Source organism: Amia ocellicauda, chromosome 4 (genome assembly GCF_036373705.1).
Source record: "Amia ocellicauda isolate fAmiCal2 chromosome 4, fAmiCal2.hap1, whole genome shotgun sequence".
NCBI classification, from domain to species: Eukaryota; Metazoa; Chordata; class Actinopteri; order Amiiformes; family Amiidae; genus Amia; species Amia ocellicauda.
The window spans coordinates 3,280,393-3,303,960 of NC_089853.1; the positions used below are offsets into that span (position 1 = coordinate 3,280,393).

Sequence of the window (23,568 nt, forward strand, 5' to 3'; positions counted from 1 at the left end):
CACGGGCTTTCAAAGGACACTCGAGGGCTTGAATGTTTCTTGGCAAAGCTGTATAGATCGAAAAATCTTTTGTTTAATCGGCACAGTGCCCTTCCCTCATGTTCATTCTGGTTACACTTCAGACAAAATGGAATGAAACCACTTTGACGTTTTCCTTCTCGACAACCGCAAAGTAATTTCAAGATAATCTAGAGCACTGCAGGTATGGCCCCCCTGAACGCCTTCTCTGGGTCCGTCTTGTTCTGAACTCCTTGTTAACCATTTTCTTAGTGCAGCTGGTTCTGGCAAGATCAGATTAAATAAATACACATAAAACATATAAACTCAAATAAAATCAGATTGATGGTTTCAGATTTCTAAGATTTACACAGGAGGTTAACATAGATGTGGCATTTGGCTATATGAATTATATGCAATGCCAAATAAACTGTAGTTTTCAGATCGTTTTACAGTTTACCCTTCATTAAGTTGTTTAATTCATCACAGGCTCTGGGTTTTATTGTCCCAGTGTGCTGAGCTTCCTCTCTCTCGGTGAAGGTCACTGCTGACCCTTATTACAAGACAACATCGATTGTAAAGACTACTCCACAGGTCTTTTGGCTAAGACGATTATAAAGAGCTTCACCTCAGACTCAAATGTGTTTTTGATGTGTTGTAAAAAATAAAAATGGTTGGCATGTACTATTTCATGCTCTGATGTTTCAAAACCGATGTAACTTTGCACGTTAATTGTTAGAGAAGAAGTAAAAACGTAAAACACATCAAATGGCAGTGTATATATTTATAGATGCTATGGTTGGCATGCTAATTACCTGTTTCACGCTGTGTAAAGCACTCCACACCACATCATTCTGCCATTCTGTCACAAACTACCATTTATTTGGAAATGTTCTAGCTCCAGACCTGCCAAATAATCCACCCTGACGAAACTCATGTCCTGCGAGCCGCCCACAGCCTTTACGAACCCATGTTCTCACAAAGACGAAATACGTACAAATTAAAATGTACGGATACGTCCCTTGGGATATATATTTGGAGGTGTGCGTCACTTCAGATGTGTACATAATGAAACGTTTTTTATTTTATTTTGGTGATTTTAATTCTGTAATTGGTCTTTGAATTAATCTGTAATTATTATTTTATGGCGTGTAATCCTCTGTGGGCCATGCGGTTGCTTTGGCAGTTAAAAAAAGATTTTGCTTCGCCTCGTGACTCTTGAAAACACCTAGGGTGTGTCGTACTTTGTAAGTACTGCACAGGCCCTTGTGGGTTATGTGTGTGTGTGTGTGTATCGGCAGTCTGCAGTGCTGAACTCCTGGTGTTGTGCAGAGTTAAGCATTCATGGTCTAATGCAAGCCATGGCTGACTATATGTACAAAACAATCCAGGCAGGATTAACTGCAGACAACAGGAGACTTGTTTCGGTGACCCACTGTTGGACTGCCAGCCTGCCACTAAGCTGTTAAAGGGATTGTTTGCTGACTGGGCACTCAGCGTTTAATCTAATAATGGGATCGAGTGTCCAGAAAGTGCAGCCCTGCTTCTGGAAGAGTGAAAAGTGATGTATTTAATGTAAGCGCTGGCACTTTTGTAAAAATAAAAGCTCCTGTTTTTTTAATGTGAAGTGTGTGGGTTTATTTTCTTTCTTTTTCTTTTTCTAAACAAGAATGCACACCAACCCTATCAGGGAGGAAACGTGCGTTCCTGTAGGAAGGCTGGACACCTGCCTGGCTCCAGTCCTCTGTCAGGTTAATCTCGACAGGCCTCGGGCTTCCCATGCGAAGCTGTCACTGGCGCTGGAGCATCACTCAGGAGAGACACGTTCTTGGCACGTTATGTCCTTTATGTTGAATGTAGGCACCGAGGGATGAACACTAGAGCTAATGCCTTGGCCAGGGAGGAATGCAGAGAGGAGAGATGGGGGGATTGCATTGGACGGATAACCAGCTTTCAGGGAATTTAATTTCTTTCACACTATTCATAACCGTCATTTAAGATAAAATCACTCAAACCAAAGTGTAATGCCTAGTTTAGCTAATTTTATTTTCTTTTGTCAGTAATGTTATTTATAGTTTGTTTGATTTATGTATTTGGAGTCTCCAATGGTTAATCATCTTGGCTCATTGCTCGAACCCTTATATTACTGCAGGAGACATGAAGACATCCCTCCTACACTCAAAACCGCACAAACTGAAGACATGGTAGGGAGGAATATTGGAGCTATCGTTTGTTACTCTGCAGGCTTACAGATGCCCAGTAGGCCAGATTCAAAGAACTTTTCTTGCGTGTATCGTCATCTTCCTTCATTTAGTACATTTTAAAACAGCCTGTGTGCATCCTTTCCCTCTGTACAGAGCCGTACCAGAAACGAATCGTATGAATTTCTGTTCATCTCTGATCTACGAGAGCATTTGATTCTGATCTGTCCAAGGACTAAAAAGCACTACATTGATTTATTTAGTTTAATTAGTGACGTTTGTTTTATTATGCACGGAGTCGAGAAAGAAACTTCGTAGAGCCATCTCCAAATTAGAAAAGTCTTAATGTGGTTTTAATTTAATGTCGTCTTCTGTGTTGTTCTTATCAATATGAATATGTTTCATAACATAATGCAGCGCATGAGTTCATTTTGCATTGTTACAAACCGTGCGGAGCCATGGAGTTCCCTCGCAGTGTGCAACTCTGACACTAAGTGCGATGAAAATGATGGAACAGAGAATTAGGAAAGTAATGAAGCTTACAGAATGTCTTTTCATTTCATATTGCGCTCTTCGTTTGCTTAGGGCAATGGTTTTCAGTGTCTTCGCCCTGCTTTTTTCCCCCTCCCTCCCCCAGAGTTATTTCTAATAGGAAATTCAAAACGTCTTATGAAATGCACAGTTATAAAATTAAACTTTGAATTAATGTCAGCGATTCCTGAAGTCTTATAATGAGTGCAATAGGAGATCGCTTGAAAGAGTAGCACCTGTAGACAGTACAGGGATATGCTATTGGCCGTTGGGAATTCACCACAGCTTAACCAATGGCAGTGCAGTGTTTTATAGGATGCTGGAATGAAGAGTCTTTTTATACATTCTGCACCTGACTGAAATGTCTTTCTGAGTATTTCTTTTGAAGTGTCATGGCTAGAGCTGAAGTTTGTGCCTAAAGGTGCTCTAACTCAGGAAATGTGAATAGTACAGAGGATCTTTGTTCTTGGGGAAGGAAAGAGCAAGTTAAAAGATGATAGATTTTGAATATACACCATGAAATACTGTCCTTTTAATATGTACCAGTCCTGGGCATCAGTCACTGCAGATTTGGTGCAGGGCACCGAAGAGCTGGCCAACCTGTTTCTGCCAGGCTGAACAGACCAAATGAACTGATCTAATTGTATATGCAGGGGCTATGGGAGGTCAAGACTAATATCTTGGCATTTGTGTTTTTTTTTTGTTTCCTTACTTTTTTCCCCACCCTTTGCCTGTTGAATGATTAAATATACACAAGCATGTGAATTACTTGGCTTGGCTTTTGATGGGGTATTATTTGGACTCCACTTGGAGGTTCACATTTTATTACATTAATTCAAAAAGCAAGGTGTAAAGTAAATAAATATACTATAACTATAACTATAATTATACTGCAGCTGGCACCAAGACAGCGGCCTTGAAATAGACACATCACATAAACTTTATTGTTATTAGTGTTTCGATCTAAAATAGATGCAGGTGTTAAATAAGACTCGGTTCTCTCATATGCTACAGGAACTGCCTAGAACAAAATGGGCTCCCTAATCTTTGAGAATCTGATCTTTTTTATAAAACGTAATGCATCAAACTGATTGGATTTTGCAGAGCCCAGGCTGGCGTTGTTAAATGAGCTTCACCTTTTCCCGGCTGCCTGAAGTCTGTGCATGTAAAGCTTTCGCCACCTCTGAGGGAGAAATGGCCCTCATTCACACAGGGCCCAGCAATGTAGTTTTTTCTAAGCACAGTTTTGCTGTGTCTGTTGGTTTCCTTTCAAAGCCTGCTAAAAGACCCCTGCTGACTTGCACTGAGTTTAGCCTAAAGCACACTCAGTATAATAGCGCTGTAGATTAGCCAATACGTGTCATCTGACAGGATCTGATTTTGGAGTTTTGTTCACATTGTTCAGTGACACTGAAAATTAAATTGCAAAATAAAAAACACAAGAACAAAGGGGCGCACTGCGAGGCTGTCTGTGCTCGACTTAGCTGGGAAAAGCTGGCTTCTATTGTAGTTATAGACCTTGGTTTAGCTGATCGCATTGGGGAGGAATTGGAGGTTTTTCTGCTTTTCCTCAACAGGCCTCTGCTGACAATGTTATTTATGGATATGCAACCCTCTGGTCACATGTTAGTATTGGCTGATGAGTTTACATTGGGGTTTCAAGAAGGAATTAGGTTAGATTCCCCCAAACTGTCCAAGCTGTGTATAGGGAAGCTGTGTATAGGGAAAGCTATCTGATGTGAGGTGATCGCTTTAGAAAATCATCAGTCAACAACAATAACCAAACAGTTGTCGAAGTGGAACCCGGTTATATTTGGTAGAAGTGCAGGGTGCACCTGTTTTCAGTCAAAGATGTGTTGACCTTCCCCCAAGGCACTTCCTGGCTATTTCGGACGCGTCTTCCAAACTAAGTGGCACTTTTCAATGGGCTTGTTGTAAATGCAATGTTAATTTGCACTTAACGTATCGGCAGCAGATGTTCCTGTATCAAATCCTTGAGCTGCGTATATACAAGAAGCAGAGGGAAGATTTCCACAAGCTCGTGCCAACAGGTTACTTCCACTTGACAGGGCTGCCAAGGCCTCTTCTGCGGAGGATGCTGGGACTGTGATAATGGTATCTCAGCGGGTCTGCTCACACACAGGGTCATTATCATTTCCTCTCTCGGGCTGCTCAAACTAATTCCTGTCTTCCTGTGGCTGTGGAGCGTTGTAGGGTCTTGCCGCAGATATATTTTGGAAGAGAACGGTCTTTGTTTCTCGCAATGCGTTTACAGTAGCAGCTCGTGATTTAGGTTCAGAGTGACCTTCTTGTGTTACCTGAGGATGAGGTGTCTGAAATGTAGAAGGAGGCAGGAACACTACTGAACACTACTGAAATTGTCCAAAAAGGTGCAGTCAAAATGGATGGGGGGATAATGTTCATATTGTTTAATCTGTTCAGGGTCGTGTGGATAGGGATCACTGTGAAATAAAACCATATTACAAGTGGTTTGTCAGTGAGCTGTGAACCTTGAGGTCGTTCAAGTTCAGTGTCTGATTTGAAAAGTGCAAGTTTGGGGGAGGGGCCGTGGGGGGTGCACCACGAACGGATCTGCATGACTGTAGGCTACAAAAATCAAACATCTGTCAACAAATTAATCTTGAAAGCTCCTGCAGCTCAGACAGGGCTTGAGCTCGGCCGACTGTCATTATTAGTTTGTGGTTTTGGGTAGGAAACCTGTGCATTAAAGTAGAAAGATAGGAGTGCTGTTTTGTGGACTCGCTTGTTTCCTGGGGGTAGTAAAGCACTTACAGATGTATGTATTGTTTATAATCTCGTTTCTGGCTCACCTACTGTCATTCCAACACGCTGTTTTGTGGGGATTTGCTGCCTAGCATATTGAAACGCTTTGCAGTACCACGTTTCGATTCTCAAAGAAAACCAAGTGAGAGAAATGAAAGAAACAAAAATCCCAAAAGAAGACTGTTGTGTAGCTCAATTAAAAAGTCTCTTTTTAATGCTTTGCTATATCTGGGTGGGTGATTATTTCAGCATTCATTTATTATAATATATCATCAGCTGAAACACTCTCTGTCAGTGGCAGCACGTTATATATAATTAGATCCTCTACCCCATCCGCACTGTTTGCATTAGAAACGTGTGAGAAGAGTCTGCAGCAAACAGATTATCGGCAGCAGCGTTCAAAGACGAGACTGGAACGGGCATTGCCTTTCCGCATGTCTGAATCCAGGATTCTGTATGAATGAATTTAGACCCATGCAGGTATTTTGATCTCTGCAGCTTGTCTCAGGTCAGAAGAGAGGGAATCCCGGGGAGAGCAGGATTGACTCAAATGGTATTGCGTTGGTAGGGGGCTCTTCTCCCGTCCCTTTGGTTATTAACTTTGAAAAAGGCAACAGCCTCTTCCAGGTTAGAAGATGAATTGTGTTGCCGGATGCTAGTTATTTACGATCGAGGGCAGCGAGGCCACGACCTCAAAATGTATATAGATGTCATGTGTATTGGGGGGGCATGGGAAACAACACTGTTCTTGACATTCCCTTGTTGACAGAATACCATGAGACTGCTGCTCTTATACAAAGTTGTATAGAATTTGATGGTGGTCTTTTTACAAAACAAGGGCAGGGCTAGAGATGGCAGCGGCGGCCAACACAATAAAACGCAGTGGCACAGCAGCAGTGAAGTGGCTGTGGACTGCAGTGATACGGTGAATTTGCCACTGCAGTGGAAAATATCCTTCTCTATACAGCAACACAATTCCCATTGCACAGTGGTTCTGCGCTGGTTCAGGTTTTACAAGCCAATAGCATTAGCTAATATCACATATCAACCTTCAGCTTGTAAAAACTGCTATAAAGTAAGAGTCTCTCTCTCTCTCTGCAAACCCACGAAATAATATAATCTTCCCAAGCTGCATTATCCTATCATTGAGGTCATTTATCTAAATGCCACACTGCCTATTTACCGACAGAGCAGTGAAAACACCTTTACAAGCTTTCCAGGGATATTATCTACAGCAGAAAAGCAGAAAAGTCAATGTTTAGATTTTTGGTTCTGTAATTAATTATTAATTTAGAAACTTTATATTTATTTGCGTTAGTGTTCTATACATTTGTTTTAGCAGTGAAAGTGTTAGTATTTTATTGCTGTCCTGTTTCATTCTCGCATTCTAATCATTATAACTTTTTTTTGGCAATATAATAACACTGTTTATAACAAGCTCGGATTTTAACAGCCTCTGTGCACTGACAAACAAGAGGCTCATAAAACACAAGTTTGTGTAAAACCGACCGAGTGTGTGATTATCACCGGTGTTGGGTGAGGGGTTCTAGAATAATTACAAATTTATGAAATCACCAAACCGCCGTATTTTTATTTGGCTTCTTGGCCATCCCAATACTGTAGAGGCAACTGGTATAATTTCAACATATAGGATATTACCAGCATATTAATGCACTTCATTTCTCCCCAGGGCAAGTGAAAGTGCAGTCCAGCATATCAAGCAGTGGGAATCTTTAATCATTTGTGAAGGATTATACATTATGTAAATATATGTTTAAGAGGAAATGAATAATGCATGATCCAGCATCGTTTTGTTTTACATACATCAACCTTTGACTTTCCTTGGAAGAGAACACTGCAAGTAATAAAATAAATGTTTTATTTCTTTATTATTTATTATTGTACCTGCTTTAGCATTCATGTATACTTGAACATGAGCGACCTGTTAATAAAGTGAATTAAACGTACAGCTGCTATTCCACTGACCCAGTTAATGTGTGTGCAGTGTTTGCGTTTGTTAGAAATCGGCATGATTTGTTTAACGCGTTGTTTGAACTACATTCCCTTTTAGGTTTTATAACTTTGTTCCTTTTCATTTGCTGTCAGATACCTCCTGATAACCGTATACACACTTGATATACACTCACCTAAAGGATTATTAGGAACACCTGTTCAATTTCTCATTAATGCAATTATCTAACCAACCAATCACATGGCAGTTGCTTCAATGCATTTAGGGGTGTGGTCCTGGTCAAGACAATCTCCTGAACTCCAAACTGAATGTCTGAATGGGAAAGAAAGGTGATTTAAGCAATTTTGAGCGTGGCATGGTTGTTGGTGCCAGACGGGCCGGTCTGAGTATTTCACAATCTGCTCAGTTACTGGGATTTTCACGCACAACCATTTCTAGGGTTTACAAAGAATGGTGTGAAAAGGGAAAAACATCCAGTATGCGGCAGTCCTGTGGGCGAAAATGCCTTGTTGATGCTAGAGGTCAGAGGAGAATGGGCCGACTGATTCAAGCTGATAGAAGAGCAACTTTGACTGAAATAACCACTCGTTACAACCGAGGTATGCAGCAAAGCATTTGTGAAGCCACAACACGTACAACCTTGAGGCGGATGGGCTACAACAGCAGAAGACCCCACCGGGTACCACTCATCTCCACTACAAATAGGAAAAAGAGGCTACAATTTGCACAAGCTCACCAAAATTGGACAGTTGAAGACTGGAAAAATGTTGCCTGGTCTGATGAGTCTCGATTTCTGTTGAGACATTCAGATGGTAGAGTCAGAATTTGGCGTAAACAGAATGAGAACATGGATCCATCATGCCTTGTTACCACTGTGCAGGCTGGTGGTGGTGGTGTAATGGTGTGGGGGATGTTTTCTTGGCACACTTTAGGCCCCTTAGTGCCAATTGGGCATCGTTTAAATGCCACGGCCTACCTGAGCATTGTTTCTGACCATGTCCATCCCTTTATGACCACCATGTACCCATCCTCTGATGGCTACTTCCAGCAGGATAATGCACCATGTCACAAAGGTCGAATCATTTCAAATTGGTTTCTTGAACATGACAATGAGTTCACTGTACTAAACTGGCCCCCACAGTCACCAGATCTCAACCCAATAGAGCATCTTTGGGATGTGGTGGAACGGGAGCTTCGTGCCCTGGATGTGCATCCCACAAATCTCCATCAACTGCAAGATGCTCTCCTATCAATATGGGCCAACATTTCTAAAGAATGCTTTCAGCACCTTGTTGAATCAATGCCACGTAGAATTAAGGCAGTTCTGAAGGCGAAAGGGGGTCAAACACAGTATTAGTATGGTGTTCCTAATAATCCTTTAGGTGAGTGTATATGCGACTCTTTGACTGGTTCATAATTCACATACTTTTGAGGGGGAAAACTATATGTAGCCCTTTGATGTTTACTTTAATAATACATTTGAAAAAGTTTGCTTTGCTAATTTACTCCATGAAATGAGTTCATAGTCTCCAGGATTTCAATTTTACAGATGTACAAAGCCATTTATTTAATACATGTGCTATTTCTGTAATAACATGTGAATAACACATGTCCTCTTATGATGAATAGCTCAACATTTTTCCTGTATTATTTTTTGTTGAATAGTTTTAGTCTGTATCATCGTGAAACCGAGTGTCGGATGATTTTGTCTGGTTTGTACAGCACTTCTGCAGTATTTCTGTACCAGTCAGTCCATCAACAGTATGGTAATAAAAGTCCCATGAGTGTAACTATCGGATAGCGACAGGATTAAATTAAAAGAAGCATAAAAATAATTTGGCTTGGGTGTCCTCAGTGACTGCAGCGGTCTTATGTTTTGCCTCCCTTAATGTAGTCCTCTCCGGTTAGATAACACCACTCCGAGGGGGTCTCCTTTTATGGCACCAGAATTAATTATGTAAATACCGCATGTTGCAATGTGAAAAGCGCTTTTCCGTCCATTTAACTGCTGTGTTGGGAAGCGTGCTCACAGGCATTAGTATCATTTTCAGAGACGGAGAAAGAGGGATCGTGCCGCAGATAGAAAATTAGATATAACCTTACATGGTTAGAGGATAATCGCATTCTGTCTCTAGGCCAAATGTATGTTTGTTATTGTTGTTGGTTGATATGGTTTAATAACTGGATTATCTCTTTTTTTTCTTTGTGTTATGATTGGTGTTTATCCAAACAAGTGCATTGTCATCCAGCAGATGGATACCGTGTTCAGAATGCATGTGTATGGGCTATTTTTAGTCACCTTCTGGATCAAGCCATGTTTTAAAGACGCCTTTCAGTGCTGTGAGATTCATACAAATTCACCCTTTATAGGACGCAAATGCAAAACACTGAAGGATCTACTTTTTATTTTGCATTCACACTGTCATTAATTGTGTATAAAAAAGATTGTTACAGAATAGTTCAAGTATTCAAGTATTCCACCTAACTGAATATAAATCCTTGTCTTTTATTAATATTATTAAGACAAATGGTCCAGGCCAGCGGAGGAAACTAAGTTGTATTTAGAGATGCTGCAAAGGTTAAAACGCCTCCTCCGCATTGTGTTGCTCGCATTGCATGGATTTATTGATTAAACTCTTTCCATCAGTAATAGAACTGTACTGTTAAAATATTCATTTGTATCTAAACTAGCTAGGGGTTTGTAGAGACGTGCTGTTATCTGACTGTGTTTGCGGGGGCTACCGGAGAGTGAAAGTAGCACATTTTACATGGCTAATGAATGCTTTCTAATACAGGACTCATGAATGTGAAGTTGTCCCTGTGGCCTTTGACTCCCATCCCGCACCTGTCTCTGAGAAGTCACGTGCTCTTTGCCCTCTTCTCCTAAATTCACAGTGACGCTCTACTGTCCTGAGCTCTTAAGTGATTGGTAATGTGAAGGGACTGCTAGTCCAAAGTGAATTACTTCACAGATTTGCGTTCGGGCCAGCGCTGGCATCAAGGTGGGAGCCATCTGGTCACAGCTTAGCATCACGTGAAGCAAAGCAGGGGATTTCAAGGTGACTGGACGCAGGGGCTCCCAGCTGACTGACGCTCACTGTTACAATTACTATGATTGTTTAAGTGTCCGACCTCGGCACCACGGCTGGGCTTAAAATACAATCTCAATACACAATACACAATCGTCTGACTTTAAGCACGTAAGCAGTTTTTGACCTTTAATTTTATGTATTGATTCACAACTGAGTGTCTGCAGGCGACTGCAAAACAGTGACTATTATGTGCTGCATTAATATTTCAAAAGGGTAAACACCATTTCAATTTGAATTAATAGGGGCTGCAGAGCATAGTCTGTCTTTTAAATCCGATACAAGAACACTTCCTTTATTTTTCTTCAGAGAACTGTTAAACAGATTGAGGAAGAGTGATGTATCCAAAGTAGGGTTTATTAATTATACAAGCTTCGTTAAGAGCCGGTGTGGCAAAGCATTGCCGCAGTGATTTTGTAAAGGTTCCTGCTGCTTCTGTGGCTGTTGTTGATGGCAGTATTGTAGGAAATAACATAAACCCCTTAGAAAACGTGATCATTCTTGCCTGTCTTGACCCAAATAGTCAGAGAGGATGCGTACAACTCCTAGACACAGTGCGGACAACCTTCAAAAGCAAAGCCGTGTGTTTTTCACAACTCTCTTTGGATGAAATGTCTGTCTTGTTCATGTATATATAAAGTATACTATATTTTTTTATTGATTAAAAACTGATTATTTTCCTGTTTATGTAAATCCAAGGGCAGAAAGAATTACAAAAGTAATTTGACATTTCTGTGAAGGCCATATGGTGCAACAACAGATATTATTAAAAGGGGGGAATGGTTTCACACATGATTTGAGGTTAAACTGTTTTTGGATGATATAAGAGACTAACGGTTCACAGTAAATTGTCTGATCCCAGGGAGAGTAAGTGCAGTTTCTCCATTTTCTTATTGATTGTGTTGGTGGGATGAACTCCTGAAAACAATAGTTTCCTTCACAGTCTTTCTTCCCTACTGTGAGCCAGTCTTCAGTGAGTAATTAACTTAAATATTATCTCGTGAGAATTACATCATTAAATACAAGCCTACTAGTCCTTAAATACAATGAAAGTAGTGACATATTTGGCATACAAGTCCCTAATCATGAACGATTTGTAAAATGTGTAGAATCATGTGTTTTTTCAAATTTGGGCGATCTTGTTTGGTACTATTTAAGTCACCATTAAAAGTCTCACCATGAAAGAATCAGTTTAGCATTTTACAGATTCTCTGAACCTTGTGTATCTGATGACTAGATCCATTAAGGTATAGAACACATATATTATTCTCCTTTTATTTATAGCTCAATGTTGTTAAACTAAGGATATTTGTGTGGTTTCTCTTACAGCAGCATTGGCCAAGCACTAACATTGTGACTTTCGTAGTATTAAACAGACCTACTATAAATTTAACATTTTGAGAGTTATTTAATATACATCTGTAAATTCTGTCTTAACAATCTTTCTGGAATCAGCAGAATTATTTCTGCTGTCGACCGATGCATCTTATACTTCAGGAATCCCTGGCGACGTCTCGGCTTTTAGTCCAAGAGTCTGACTTGATGAAAACCCTGACTGACACAATTAAAGGATCCTTCTTAATGAATGTCTTATCCTGTAATTGACTAAGTCAGCTTACTTAATCAATTAAGAGGCCTTTTGGAATGGGTTCTAGTTTAAATGAGATGTATTTTATTTGTTAGCATGCTTGAAGCTGCTAAACCCTCATTCAGGGCTTAGGTATAATTTGTAAACTTAAGCTGAATATAAAGTTATTAAAGAAAGGCTGTCATCTGACAGTGGTGATTAACATCCTTCAGGAACTGAAGAGCAAGCTGTGGCCATCTCTGTTGACATGGTGGAGACAGCAGCCTTGTTTCAGTGTCTGAGGACATCAATGAGCAGGCACTGTGACAGACAGTGTTTACAGGCTCGGGTCTGTGGACAGATGGTACAGGCAGACAGGAGAGCTGGACGTTGCTATTCCTCCCAGTCCCTGACAAAGCAGAGGTCAGAATGTGTTTCCTGGCGCTCGGCAGTATGAGCAGCCAGTCGAGGTCAGGACTCGCAGCAAGTGTGTGGCCCTACCTTCACTTATTCACCGTATGCACGCAAAGGGCCTTTCAGCTGGGCCGGGAGAGGAGGAGAAACCACTGCATCGTGATTGCAGTCATGGCAGTCAGAGATGCTTTTGTTTGCTGTGTGTTTTACAGTGTCAGAGCTGTTGCACTGTGTAGCAGTGTTTGTTTTAAGACTCTCCACCGAGCTCTGAAGGCCCCTGAATCCTCTTCACACGTTTTGCGGTATTTATTTTACTTCCCGTGATTTAGCTGTCTCTGATCCTGACTGTACACAGAGGAGGGTGTACAGACACTGAAATGCAGGGGGTGGAGTGAAAGCTGGTTCCCGCTGGCTCTTATTTTTCACCGCCATGCTCCCCTCGCTGTGCGCGTGTGGCAGAGGCATTTATCTTCAACTCTGCCTCTGCCCTCCTCAGGGATCCACGCGCGGGAATCGCACCTGCAAACATTTCCCTCACCGTGTGGAGATGGAACCGATTTCAATCTCTCACGCCTCTCCTGAGGGACGCGGCCTCCTGCTCGCCCTGCGCCGGGGTCGCTGTATTGAGCGGAGATTGTCAGCGCTTGACTCACTCGCATGTCTTGCATGGTGGATCTCTGAAACTAAACGCTGAACCCGGCTAGAGCTTGAAAGAGGGGCTCAAAGTGAGAAGGAGGAGAGGTGTGTGTTTGGGAGGCTCACTGTAATACCCCAAACACACAGGCACACGTCTAGTTAACCCCGGGCTGTGAGATTTCTGTCTGAAGTTGCTTGTTAAATCAAGGTAGAGAGTCAGTTTTGTCTGAGCTATAATAAATCTGCCTAAAGCTTTTAGTGGGACCGTTAAGGTATATCATATAATATCTGCGTGTTATGATTATTACATGAAAGAGCAGCTCTATCATTTGAAAGTCAAATCCTAGAAAATCCCTTTTGTTTTATAAATCTCAGGAGGGTAACTGCGGCTAAATGCCAGGAACATCAATATTTTCTTTTAGCTTGGTCACAGTGTAAAAGCAGCATTTCTAGGTTTTATTAGCCCAGACAGAATATATTAAAAGAGAATCTACTGAATCTAAATAATACTATTATAAAATTCTGGCTACAGTTTGTTGTTTGTGTTGGATTGCTATCTGTGATGTCGTTTAAAGGGGAAAAAAATGTCTTCCTGCAGCGCCTTGCTCTGTGACACGACGTATCCCATAATTACTCCGTTTCCTTGCGAGGCGCCACAGCAGCGAGAGATTAGACTCCCCGTCGCAATCTTTGCATGAGCGGCGATCAGGGTGCATGATGGTGCTTTCGGTTACAAGTATCAATGGAGAAACACGGCTTTCAACACACACCGCTCACAGAAACGATACGTATCGGAGGCTCACTGCAGTTAAATTAACCCCTTGACTTTTTCTTTGTCAACAAGTGATTCATATATTAGTGTCAGCTGTGTGCTACAGAGAATTATTTGTAGCACCGAGATCAATAAGCACTTAATTGAGGAACAGGGGTGTGTTTATGTCAGTGTGTGTGTGTGGCTGCGTCGGTTTGTGCGTTCTCTGCTTCAGTTGCTTCACAGTTGGACAAAAACATGAAAACCTTCAATACTTCAGTCAGGCTAGCTCTGACATCATCAATCCATATGTTGATGCTTTCCCTTGAAAATGCATTTTATTGATGTTTCGGTGCTACTACGTTGTTAAGAATCGCAAACAACGCTCAAAAGTGTCCCATGTAGCACATTGACTTGTTTTTGTTGCCATTGTCTCTATTTAATGTACTATTGGAAACAAAAGGGGTGTCGTGTTTTCCTAGGGAAAGTGCTGTGGATAATGCACTAAAAACAGACAACTGGGCCTCGGTCCCCCACTGAGAACTCGAGCAGCACTCACTTTCCAATTTATGGCCGGGACTGCCTAGTCTCTCGATGGGGGGCAACTAAGTCAATAAACTTGATTCGGTGTTTAGTTTTAGTTTTTTTGTTAGTTTTTCCATTACATGAACAGTAAAATGTGTATGCAAAGATCATATATTTTAACAGATGGATTTGTGTGAGAGAAGGGTGGTGTTAATGGTGTTATTTGCTTGTATCTTTGATTTAACATGTCTCTGTGAGAAAAGGCTCATATGTTTCCATGACTTTTATAGGTTACAAGATAGGTGTAACTGAAATGTTGTAAAGTCCGCAGAAGCGGTGCATTTTTATATGTGAAATTGCTATCAAGCTTTTTGGACTATGTGGAAGTGTGATTTTCTTTTTTAAAGTATGGTGCAGTGAGTGTGTGCTCATCCTGTATTCAGTACCTGTTGTAGACGCACTTAGTACATCCCTGGCACTGACCCTTGGCTAGGATGACCCCAGACTCAATCCAAACTGCCTGAGGGGAGATGCAGACCACAGCTTATCTGGGATGGAAAAAAAGAGGAATATATTTCTGAAGGATTGATATGAGGTACTTGGTTAAATTGGACCCAAAGGGACTAAAGATTTCTAGTTATAGGCCAGGTCTTCTTTTAACATCTGCTATGCAAGCAAATGTATTTACTTCAGTATTACATATTTACAGTTCTGAGGATACTCATCTCAAGTTCTAGAGTAAATAAATATTCATATCTGTGTATCTGTGTATCTCTATTTATATGTGAATCGACTGCTCTATAATCTATATTATGTGAATGTATAGTATATCCCGAGAGGTATATGTTTGAGGTGTTGGAGGAGAAGAAATAAAAGGAGGGGGGAGGGGTGTGTTTATTCTCTGAAACGGTGATGTAAAAAAAAAAAAACTGTTGTCATGGGAACCTCTTTTCTTTCTTGTTTAATCGACCAGTTGTCAACATAATGAAAATATGTGTTAGCTGAGAACTGCGAATGTGCTCTTTCACATCCCATCACAGACTAATTCTGATTTTGATGTCTGTATGTATGCATGCATGTATGTATGTGTTGAAGAAAACTGCTGTCAAGTGGCCCATGATGTGTTTGGGTGTCAATAAGATGTAATAATATGCTAATAATGCTTTAAGAAAGAAGTTGGTCGTCTATAATATATTATATGTTCTGTAGGCCTAATCAGAACCTAATTCATGAACCATGCATATTAATACTCCATTAGTAGTAATACATACGACTTTGCCACTCATAACACATTTTGAGTCCTGGGATTACAGACCTCAAGTAGGCATGGCTGGATGGGGATTGATCCATCGTTTGCGGCATTTCCTCAATTAAGGAACTCTCCTCATTCTCCCGATAGCGATTCCGAACGTGGAAACTTTTTGGGGGGATTATCTTGTCAGCTGTGATCTCATTAGCTAATGTCAAACAAATGGAACGACAAAGCTCCCGCCGAATTACTTATTTTGCATTTTAAAAGCAGACTGTGAAATGTAATTATCTTGACTGATGTTTAAGGGAGTGTAAGACATTACTGTATTGGCTTTGCTGTATGGATTTACAGAGACTTTAAATTACAGCCTTTTATCTGGGCGAACCACAAACCTACTGCGGCCCGCGCCGAGCGAGTGATCTCTGAGATGCTCCGCCGCCATTGGGAATTTGATACACTGATGAAATGTAAAAGGGAACTTGATTGAATGGTAGGTGAATGTCTCATGCTATCGGAGTTCACAGGCTTGTCGGTGGCTTTCAGATTATTATTAAGCAAATGGCTTAGCGGCCGTGCATGTGGTTCAGATCAGCGGCAGCACATGCACTGAATTAAGTCTAGATGGAAAACAGGATGTAAACCATACGATTATGGGTAGTGATGCTGTAGCAGGTTGGATGTTTAATACCGAAGACATAGGACTGTAGGAGGATGGTGTGGAGTCCCTGTCAGCTGCAGTCACTTGATCTGGTCCGTCTGCAGTGAGCCAGGCTGACGGGGACGAGGGGAGATGGCAAAGGAAGAGCGAATGTGTGTCATGACTGGAGCTGTAAAAAAAAACAGATGAGTTAGGGGATAGTGTGATAAACTTGAACTGAAATCAAGATATAAGCAACCTACTTGTCCATTCTGACAATGCCAAACTGTTGCCTCCTTTATATTGTAGTATAGACCCTTCTACCCCCAGTGAGTCACTTGCTCTCACCTTCACAACGTCCACCACATGACCAGTGTTCAAAAGACGGATTTTGTGCCACCATAACAGATCATCCTATCTCTGGCATGTGCTTTTATTTAATACGTTTGCTCTCTCTCACTGCTATTCTTTGCTCTGTCTTTATACCTAGTAACAGCGTTCTGTGCACGATAGCATCCTCATGTACACCGTATTGGATTATTATTTTAATATGCTTACATGTAAAACCTCAATTTTAGAAAAAAAATACGATGAAACCCAATACTCCCCCCCTTCCCTGTGTACAGATTTTATGTATGATCAAATTTGCCTTTAGGCTCATTACACTGATTGCCTGGAAATCATACAGACTTTTCCCAGGTTTTTTTCTTCACACCACAAAATCAAATCTGCCAGCAGACTTCCAATACTTAAGATTACTGTAACTGGATTACTGGGGCCGAGTAGGACCCAGTGCACACGCTTTTCTATCCACTTTCAAATTGTGCTATTGGAGCTGACACACAGTAATTTCCCCCCCAATGGCCGCTTCTCAAGGGGAATTTCGGTGTGGTGTCCATTTAACCAATTAATTGTCAATACCCCACCATGATAATGCTTACTGCGTTGTATGCCTGCAGTGTGTGCATTTTAAACTGTTTTCAAGTCCAAGTCCGTTTTGAATACAAAGTATACACGGCATATCCAATTTGGTAACTCATTTATTTATGTGTGTACATGTAAATCATATATAAATAATCCTGTTGCTATCAAACAAGCGTACTGATCTTTCCTGTTAGTGTTCTCTGGACCCAGCATACAGATTAGACGGTTAAAGACACTATCCCTTTTTAATAGAGTTAAATGTCTCAACACACTTGCGCTGAAGGTGCTTGTCATGCAAACATCTCTCCGATTGTGAGAAATAAAAACGTGCTCTTGCAAATGAAAGGATACTTGTTCTGTGACAAACTGAGATGATCCAGTACCTGTAGCAGCTCATTAAATAGAAATAAAGCAGCAAGGTCCTCATTGTACCCAAACAAATCTTCTGTGCAACTGTATTTCATCGAATGCCCACCCCCCCACCCCCAAAAACTGAGCAGTCGGAGCGGCTTAGCGTCTCGACTGCCTCTTGGAGCTCTTCATTAGCAGCAGTGGCTCCGGCTGTGTGTTGCATTGAAATGACAGGGAGTTTCTGTATTAGCCGGCAGAAGCTCCTCCTCTTTTGCAGGGATTCTTTTTTCCCCTGATTTCTGTTTTTTTCAGGGAATCTAGCCAATCAGATGGTGGCACTCCACTACTGTCAGATAGTACCCTGCTACTACTTCGTCTGATCTCCGTAGCCTCCTTCGGCTGAGGCAAGAACCTGACAGTTTAGAAAAAAGGAAATAGAGAGAGAGGGAGAGTGAGAGAGAGAGAGAGAGAGAGAGAGAGGGGTTCACGGATTGGACCTGTGAAGGACAGTATCTGAAAGGAACAGAAGGTGGCTATCTGCTGTCCCTCCTAACCTGTGCGAGGAGCATGTGTGAAGGAAGAGCTGTAACGCCAGCCCGGAGTTCAGACCATCATCTGTGTTTCAGAGGTCTTTAAGGAGACAGTGTGCTGCTCAGGCTGCGAGAAGAGCTGGAAACCGCACTGGCGAGGAGGATGGCCAGGCTAAGACGCTCGTCTCCCTGAGGCTCAACACCAAGGGCATCTGTCATTAACAAACTAAGCTACATCTGCTACTTGGATAATGCTGGAGGAAGAGGCATCTTAATCTGGAAATCCTTCAATGACTCCTTGCGCAGCGACAGGCAAGCATATGCACAGTAGCAGCAAGTTTCCTCTCGCACATTTCCTTTTCCCTTTCTCCCTCTGCTGAGCAACTCTCTTCTTTCCTGCCGGCAATGAGAGGATAATGAAGTCACAGTTCAGTGGGAAGGAGTATTGCGTCTGTGAGGCACAAGTGGCAAGGCTACCTTTGACAACTCAAGGGGAAAAGAGAAGGCAAGGAAAGGGACTGAAAAATCACTGGGGATTGATGGTGCACTATTAGGAAAAAAGGAATAAGAAATAATTAAAAGCGGAGAGAGAGAGGCGGGAGCTTGTTGGCAGGCTTTCAAGACACTATAGCGGGAAGCGGTGTTGATGCTGTAATTGTTCTTGCCTGAGTGTTCAGTTCTGCCCGTGCTTCCTAATCTGTGGACGCACGGTGCCACGATACAGCGGCGGCCGCCTTTTTTCTCTCTTTTTTTTTTTTTTTTTTCCCTCTCTCTTCCTCATCTCTCGGGGCTCCTGCCTCTCCTCCCGCCTGAAACGTGTTGAGAAAGCAAGAAAGGAAGATGCCGGCCATCCTGGTGGCCTCCAAGATGAAGTCCGGACTGCCCAAGCCGGTGCACAGTGCAGCTCCCATCCAGCAGGTCCCGGCCAGGACCCAGCTGCCCCAACCCTGCTACCTGAAGCTGGGCAGCAAGCTGGAGGTGTGCAAGCCCACCTACTCCAGCCTGATCCCCCTGAAGTCGCCCCACGGGCACGAGAGCGAGGGCACCGGGGCTCCCCAGAAAAAGACTAGCGCTGTAGAGAATGGCTTTGACACTCAGGTTAGATCACTTCTGTCTTTTCATCTCTCTCTCTCTCTCTCGGTGGTATGTGGGCGTGCGTCTCTGTTTTAGTATTCTCTTTCTGTGGCAGAAGCTTGCCTTCGCCCGGCTCAGTAGACAGGATCTTTACCCGAGGAATGTAGTACGAGTTGCCCCCCTAATGGTAATGATGCTAGTCATGAATGCAAAGCAAGGCAATATCACAATGCATATTTTATTTATTTTCCAGATAAACGGTTTATATATAAATAATGTGAAAACGTTAGTCTTGGACAAATGCGGCCAATTCATGCAGTACTGTTCTGTAATAGATTGTGGTGGACAAGCTTTAGAGGCAATTTAAGTGGAAGGAACTTGAATGAATGTGATTTATAGGCAGCTGGTTATGTTAAATGTTAAATAGATCTACTGTAACAAGTGTAGCGTTTTTGTATTGCTGCTCGTTATGAACTTAAGAGATCAATATGATTACCATGGAAATTAGGCTTGCATAACAATATACTGTCTCTTCTATTTTTTTTAACAGTTTTTATTTTACGTGTCCTGGTTCCTGCTAGTGCCGTGTGAGATCCGATTGTGGAGGTGATAAAACCGATTAACCGCATACAGTCTTCTACATTCTCTCCCGGGCATTGCTTTCGTATACAGATATGTCAGGTGCTGGTCTTATTTCTGTTGACACGTGCAAGCCTTGTTGTAGAGCCGGGATCTGAATTCCTAGTGAAATAGCCAGTGAGATGCAATCCATTCTGTGAATTGAAGTGTTTGTAAAAAACCCTGTGATCACTGCAGCCCTCCGTTCCTTGCAGCTGAAGATTTACAATTTGAACACATCCCTTTGCTTACGTTTGCCAAACATGAAAATATGAAACAACCCGCCACACTCCTTTCATGGGCTTACCGTTGAGTTAAATGAAAGTGATCGACAACTGGTTTGAAGCGATCCTCCCCAGTGTGTATAATCCTGTTCCAGCTCGATACAGAGGCTGCGGTGTTTTGCTCTGTATGTGCCTGTTGCTAAGGAGGCTGCATATCTATTTAAAGATAACAGGTTCAAAAATACTAACCTTTCTCAAGACAGGCTGGCACTCTCCATTTGGAAGTAAATTTAGCCGTAAAATATGTGGCCTTCACATAAACACCACTTTGGACATTACGGGGAAATGTGGTGCAAAGTATGCATATTAATAGGTCTGACTGAGAGAGATGAATGTGTAAAGAGCAGCCAGGGCACGGCACTGAGGATTCATACCCGATACTTTGAATATCTAGATTTTATATTTTAAAATAATATATATTTTTATTATTGTGTTTCTTCATTTCAATTAGCAGTGGAATTGAATGCTTAATATTCTGCAATATTGGTTTTGCACTGATCCCTCTGTTATGGTAGCTTATTGTAGCAACAGTAGCTGAACATGAAGGCTGTTGAAGTAATGCATGTTGTCTTATTGTACCAATTAATTCTGCAATATGCCATGCGTTCCATATGATGCGTTATTTCAAGTGGTTTGTGACTGGGTATGAAAAGCCACTGAGCTCCTCATGAGCGCAGCATGCACACTGCTGTATCTTCCTCGAGATGCACATTGATTGTAGGTTAATGCATCCAGTCAATTCAGCAAGGTCTGCAGCTGCGGGGGAAATGTGGGCTGTGTACATTTTTGCAATTTGTGTAACGATTACATGGTTACTCCAAGGCTTTCGGGGTTTCCAGGAATGCGGACTCCCGTTTCGAATTTTGTTGAGGGGTTTGTCTTTCTGTTGATTGTGCCCGGCCTGACCCCTGTTCCTGTTGCTTTTTTCATAGGTTAAATGAGTGGCTTGTGAAACACCTGAAGCCTTGAGCAAACAAACACCCCAGTGTTTTTGCTGAATTCACTAGTAGTATAATTGGAACTCCTATATTTTAATTTTCTTTTCAGATTTGTTTTAATAATGACTTGTTGTCAAGTAGATACAAAACAAAACACTTGACTAATGTGGCGAAGTGGTGTTGGCCATTCAGAAAATTAACCCCATTAACACTGTCTTGGTGACCTAAATTTGCTAACCTAGTGAAACATATTTAGAAAGACTGCAAATATAGTAATCTGACATCCTGGAAAATAAACACTGAATGAATATGTTAGTCAGTTGATTACTAAATTGCTATGACATCATTCCCAAAACAAATGCCGTTTCCATAGCTGAGCGCAGTCAATGGTAAATGTTCTTGTTTAACTCAACATAGCAGAAGTGACAGATATGACTTGGCTGTTTAATAATTGTGTAATCTGAATGGCTAGTGTGAAAGGAGGGTTCATTATCTATATGTATACACGTGTACAATCTGTCCTGTATGATCAATGTATGAGCTCCTGTCAGACAACGCTAATTACAGAAAGTGATTGCATATGACCACCATCAATGCCGATTTGCCCCTTGGGCAAGCATCTGACAAGCATCCCTGTGCGCAGTGTGGCTTCTCTCACATCTTTCACCTGGTGTATTTTACTGTAAATAAGCTTTAGTTTCACTGCAATGAGTATTACAGTATTAAGTAGTGTTTTAATCTCATTACTGACTCGAGTATATTGGATTTGAAAACCTCACGTTCTAGCGAACGTTTAAACAAAGCCGAGAACCTGCTGACCAGAAGAATCGTTTTAGTGGCTCTATCATAGTAAATGGACAAACGATCAAAAGAGAAGATCTAAAAAAGTGTGGCAGTCGTAGGTGCCGCAGAAGTGTGGTCTGATCAAACATTTAGGTTCATTACTGTAACTTAATAAAAGGCCCTCATGAACAAAATGTTTTTGTTATCCATATACATTTCAAGCTCAGGATGTTGGGGAAATGGTCGTGGGAAATGAGAAATAATCCTTTTTGAAGTATCTGAATAATAACTCAACATTTTTGACAGTAAATGCAGGGTGCTGGTCTATCTGAACCGGTTCCAGGGGCTTCAGAGTTCTGCAGCAACTCGACATAGGTTAACTCTGAGCGCAAATGAGCAGTGACGGGTTTTTCAAAGTGGGTTCAAAGATATTTGGGTGAAAATAAGATGGTGGTGGCTTGTGGGTTCCCATCTGCGATTCCCTTTGATGCCATCTGCCAGGGCAGAGATAGGAGCTGTTGGGAAGGCATGACATCCTGCAATTATACAACCAAACAACCACCAGTTACATTTCCCAGCCTTCTGCAGATTTAAAAAAAAAGTCGCTTGCTTTTCTGGCATCACAATAAATAAAACGTAGGATTTGTACAAAATTGGCAACATCTGCCACCCCCCCACCCCCTATTCTATACGTCTAATCTGAGCTAGTCATGAGAAGAGGAAAACTACATAAACTACTGCCAGTCATTGAGATGTACCTGTTCATTGTGCAGCAACCTGTTGGTGCCATTTCTTTATGGCACCTGTCTCTGCAGGTGACACTGATACCATTTACAAAATTAAATGGTTATTATGGATAAACCGCACACAATCAAATAACTAGGTAATTAGATTTGTTTTTAAATTTGTATTTCTTAATGGTAATTTTTGCTTTAGGGAAAATATTCCCACCCACACATCGGTCCTGGAGATTACACACAAATCCAGGAGGTTTAGCGCATAGCCGTACAAATGAATGCCAACTGAAAACATACACAAGACAGCCTCATCACTTTTGAAAACTATTTATAATGCTTTAAAACAAAGTTAAGCTTTCTAAACGACACAATGCTTAATTTAAGAGTCTGAAGTGCAGCCTGACATGAATGGGATTATAAATCTCATCTAGCCGAAAAACATAATCAGTGCTAAGACTTTGAAGTGATGATTTCCATCTCATTTCAAGGCTGATTTATTTGCTTCTGACTGTTTCACTCTACATACTGCAGTTGGTTTGCATTTAGATGAGGGCAGTTCTTTCTAGACCAAGCAAATGGGAAAGAGCCTTTAGATTGTCAGTAGGATACAGACACAACTTTTTACAAAAAACTGCAATACTCCCATGACGTAGCCTAGGTTGTGTTCTTGTTAGGGTTGGTTATTTTATAAAACATAGATTAACTGTAATACTTTCCTATGTGTGTTCTCTCCTAGAAATTTAACCATCTGACAAAATCTGTATTTGTATAATCAGGATAATTATATTAAATCATTTAAAACACTGTCAATCACGAAATATAACATTTACTCAAAAGCAGTCATGGGAAGCATTGCAAAGACTGCCACCTGTTGGAACATAGTGGTGTTGCTTGACACCGATATTTTTCCATATTAAGTCCTTCATTAAGCATATTATGATGATGGTGATGAAGATGATGATGATTATTATTT

The 23,568-nt window shown here is 41.4% G+C and overlaps 1 protein-coding gene across 1 annotated transcript in view; it reads left to right on the forward strand.

Annotated features, from left to right (window-relative positions):
• Window positions 1-18,109: 18,109 nt before the first annotated feature.
• Window positions 18,110-23,568, forward strand: part of LOC136747585 (neuron navigator 2) — a 115,620-nt gene continuing 110,161 nt past the window's right edge. The window contains exon 1 of the mRNA XM_066700528.1: window positions 18,110-19,259. Within this exon, the coding sequence (XP_066556625.1) occupies window positions 19,002-19,259 (258 nt within the window). The 5' untranslated portion in view covers window positions 18,110-19,001. The remainder of the gene's footprint in view (window positions 19,260-23,568) is intronic.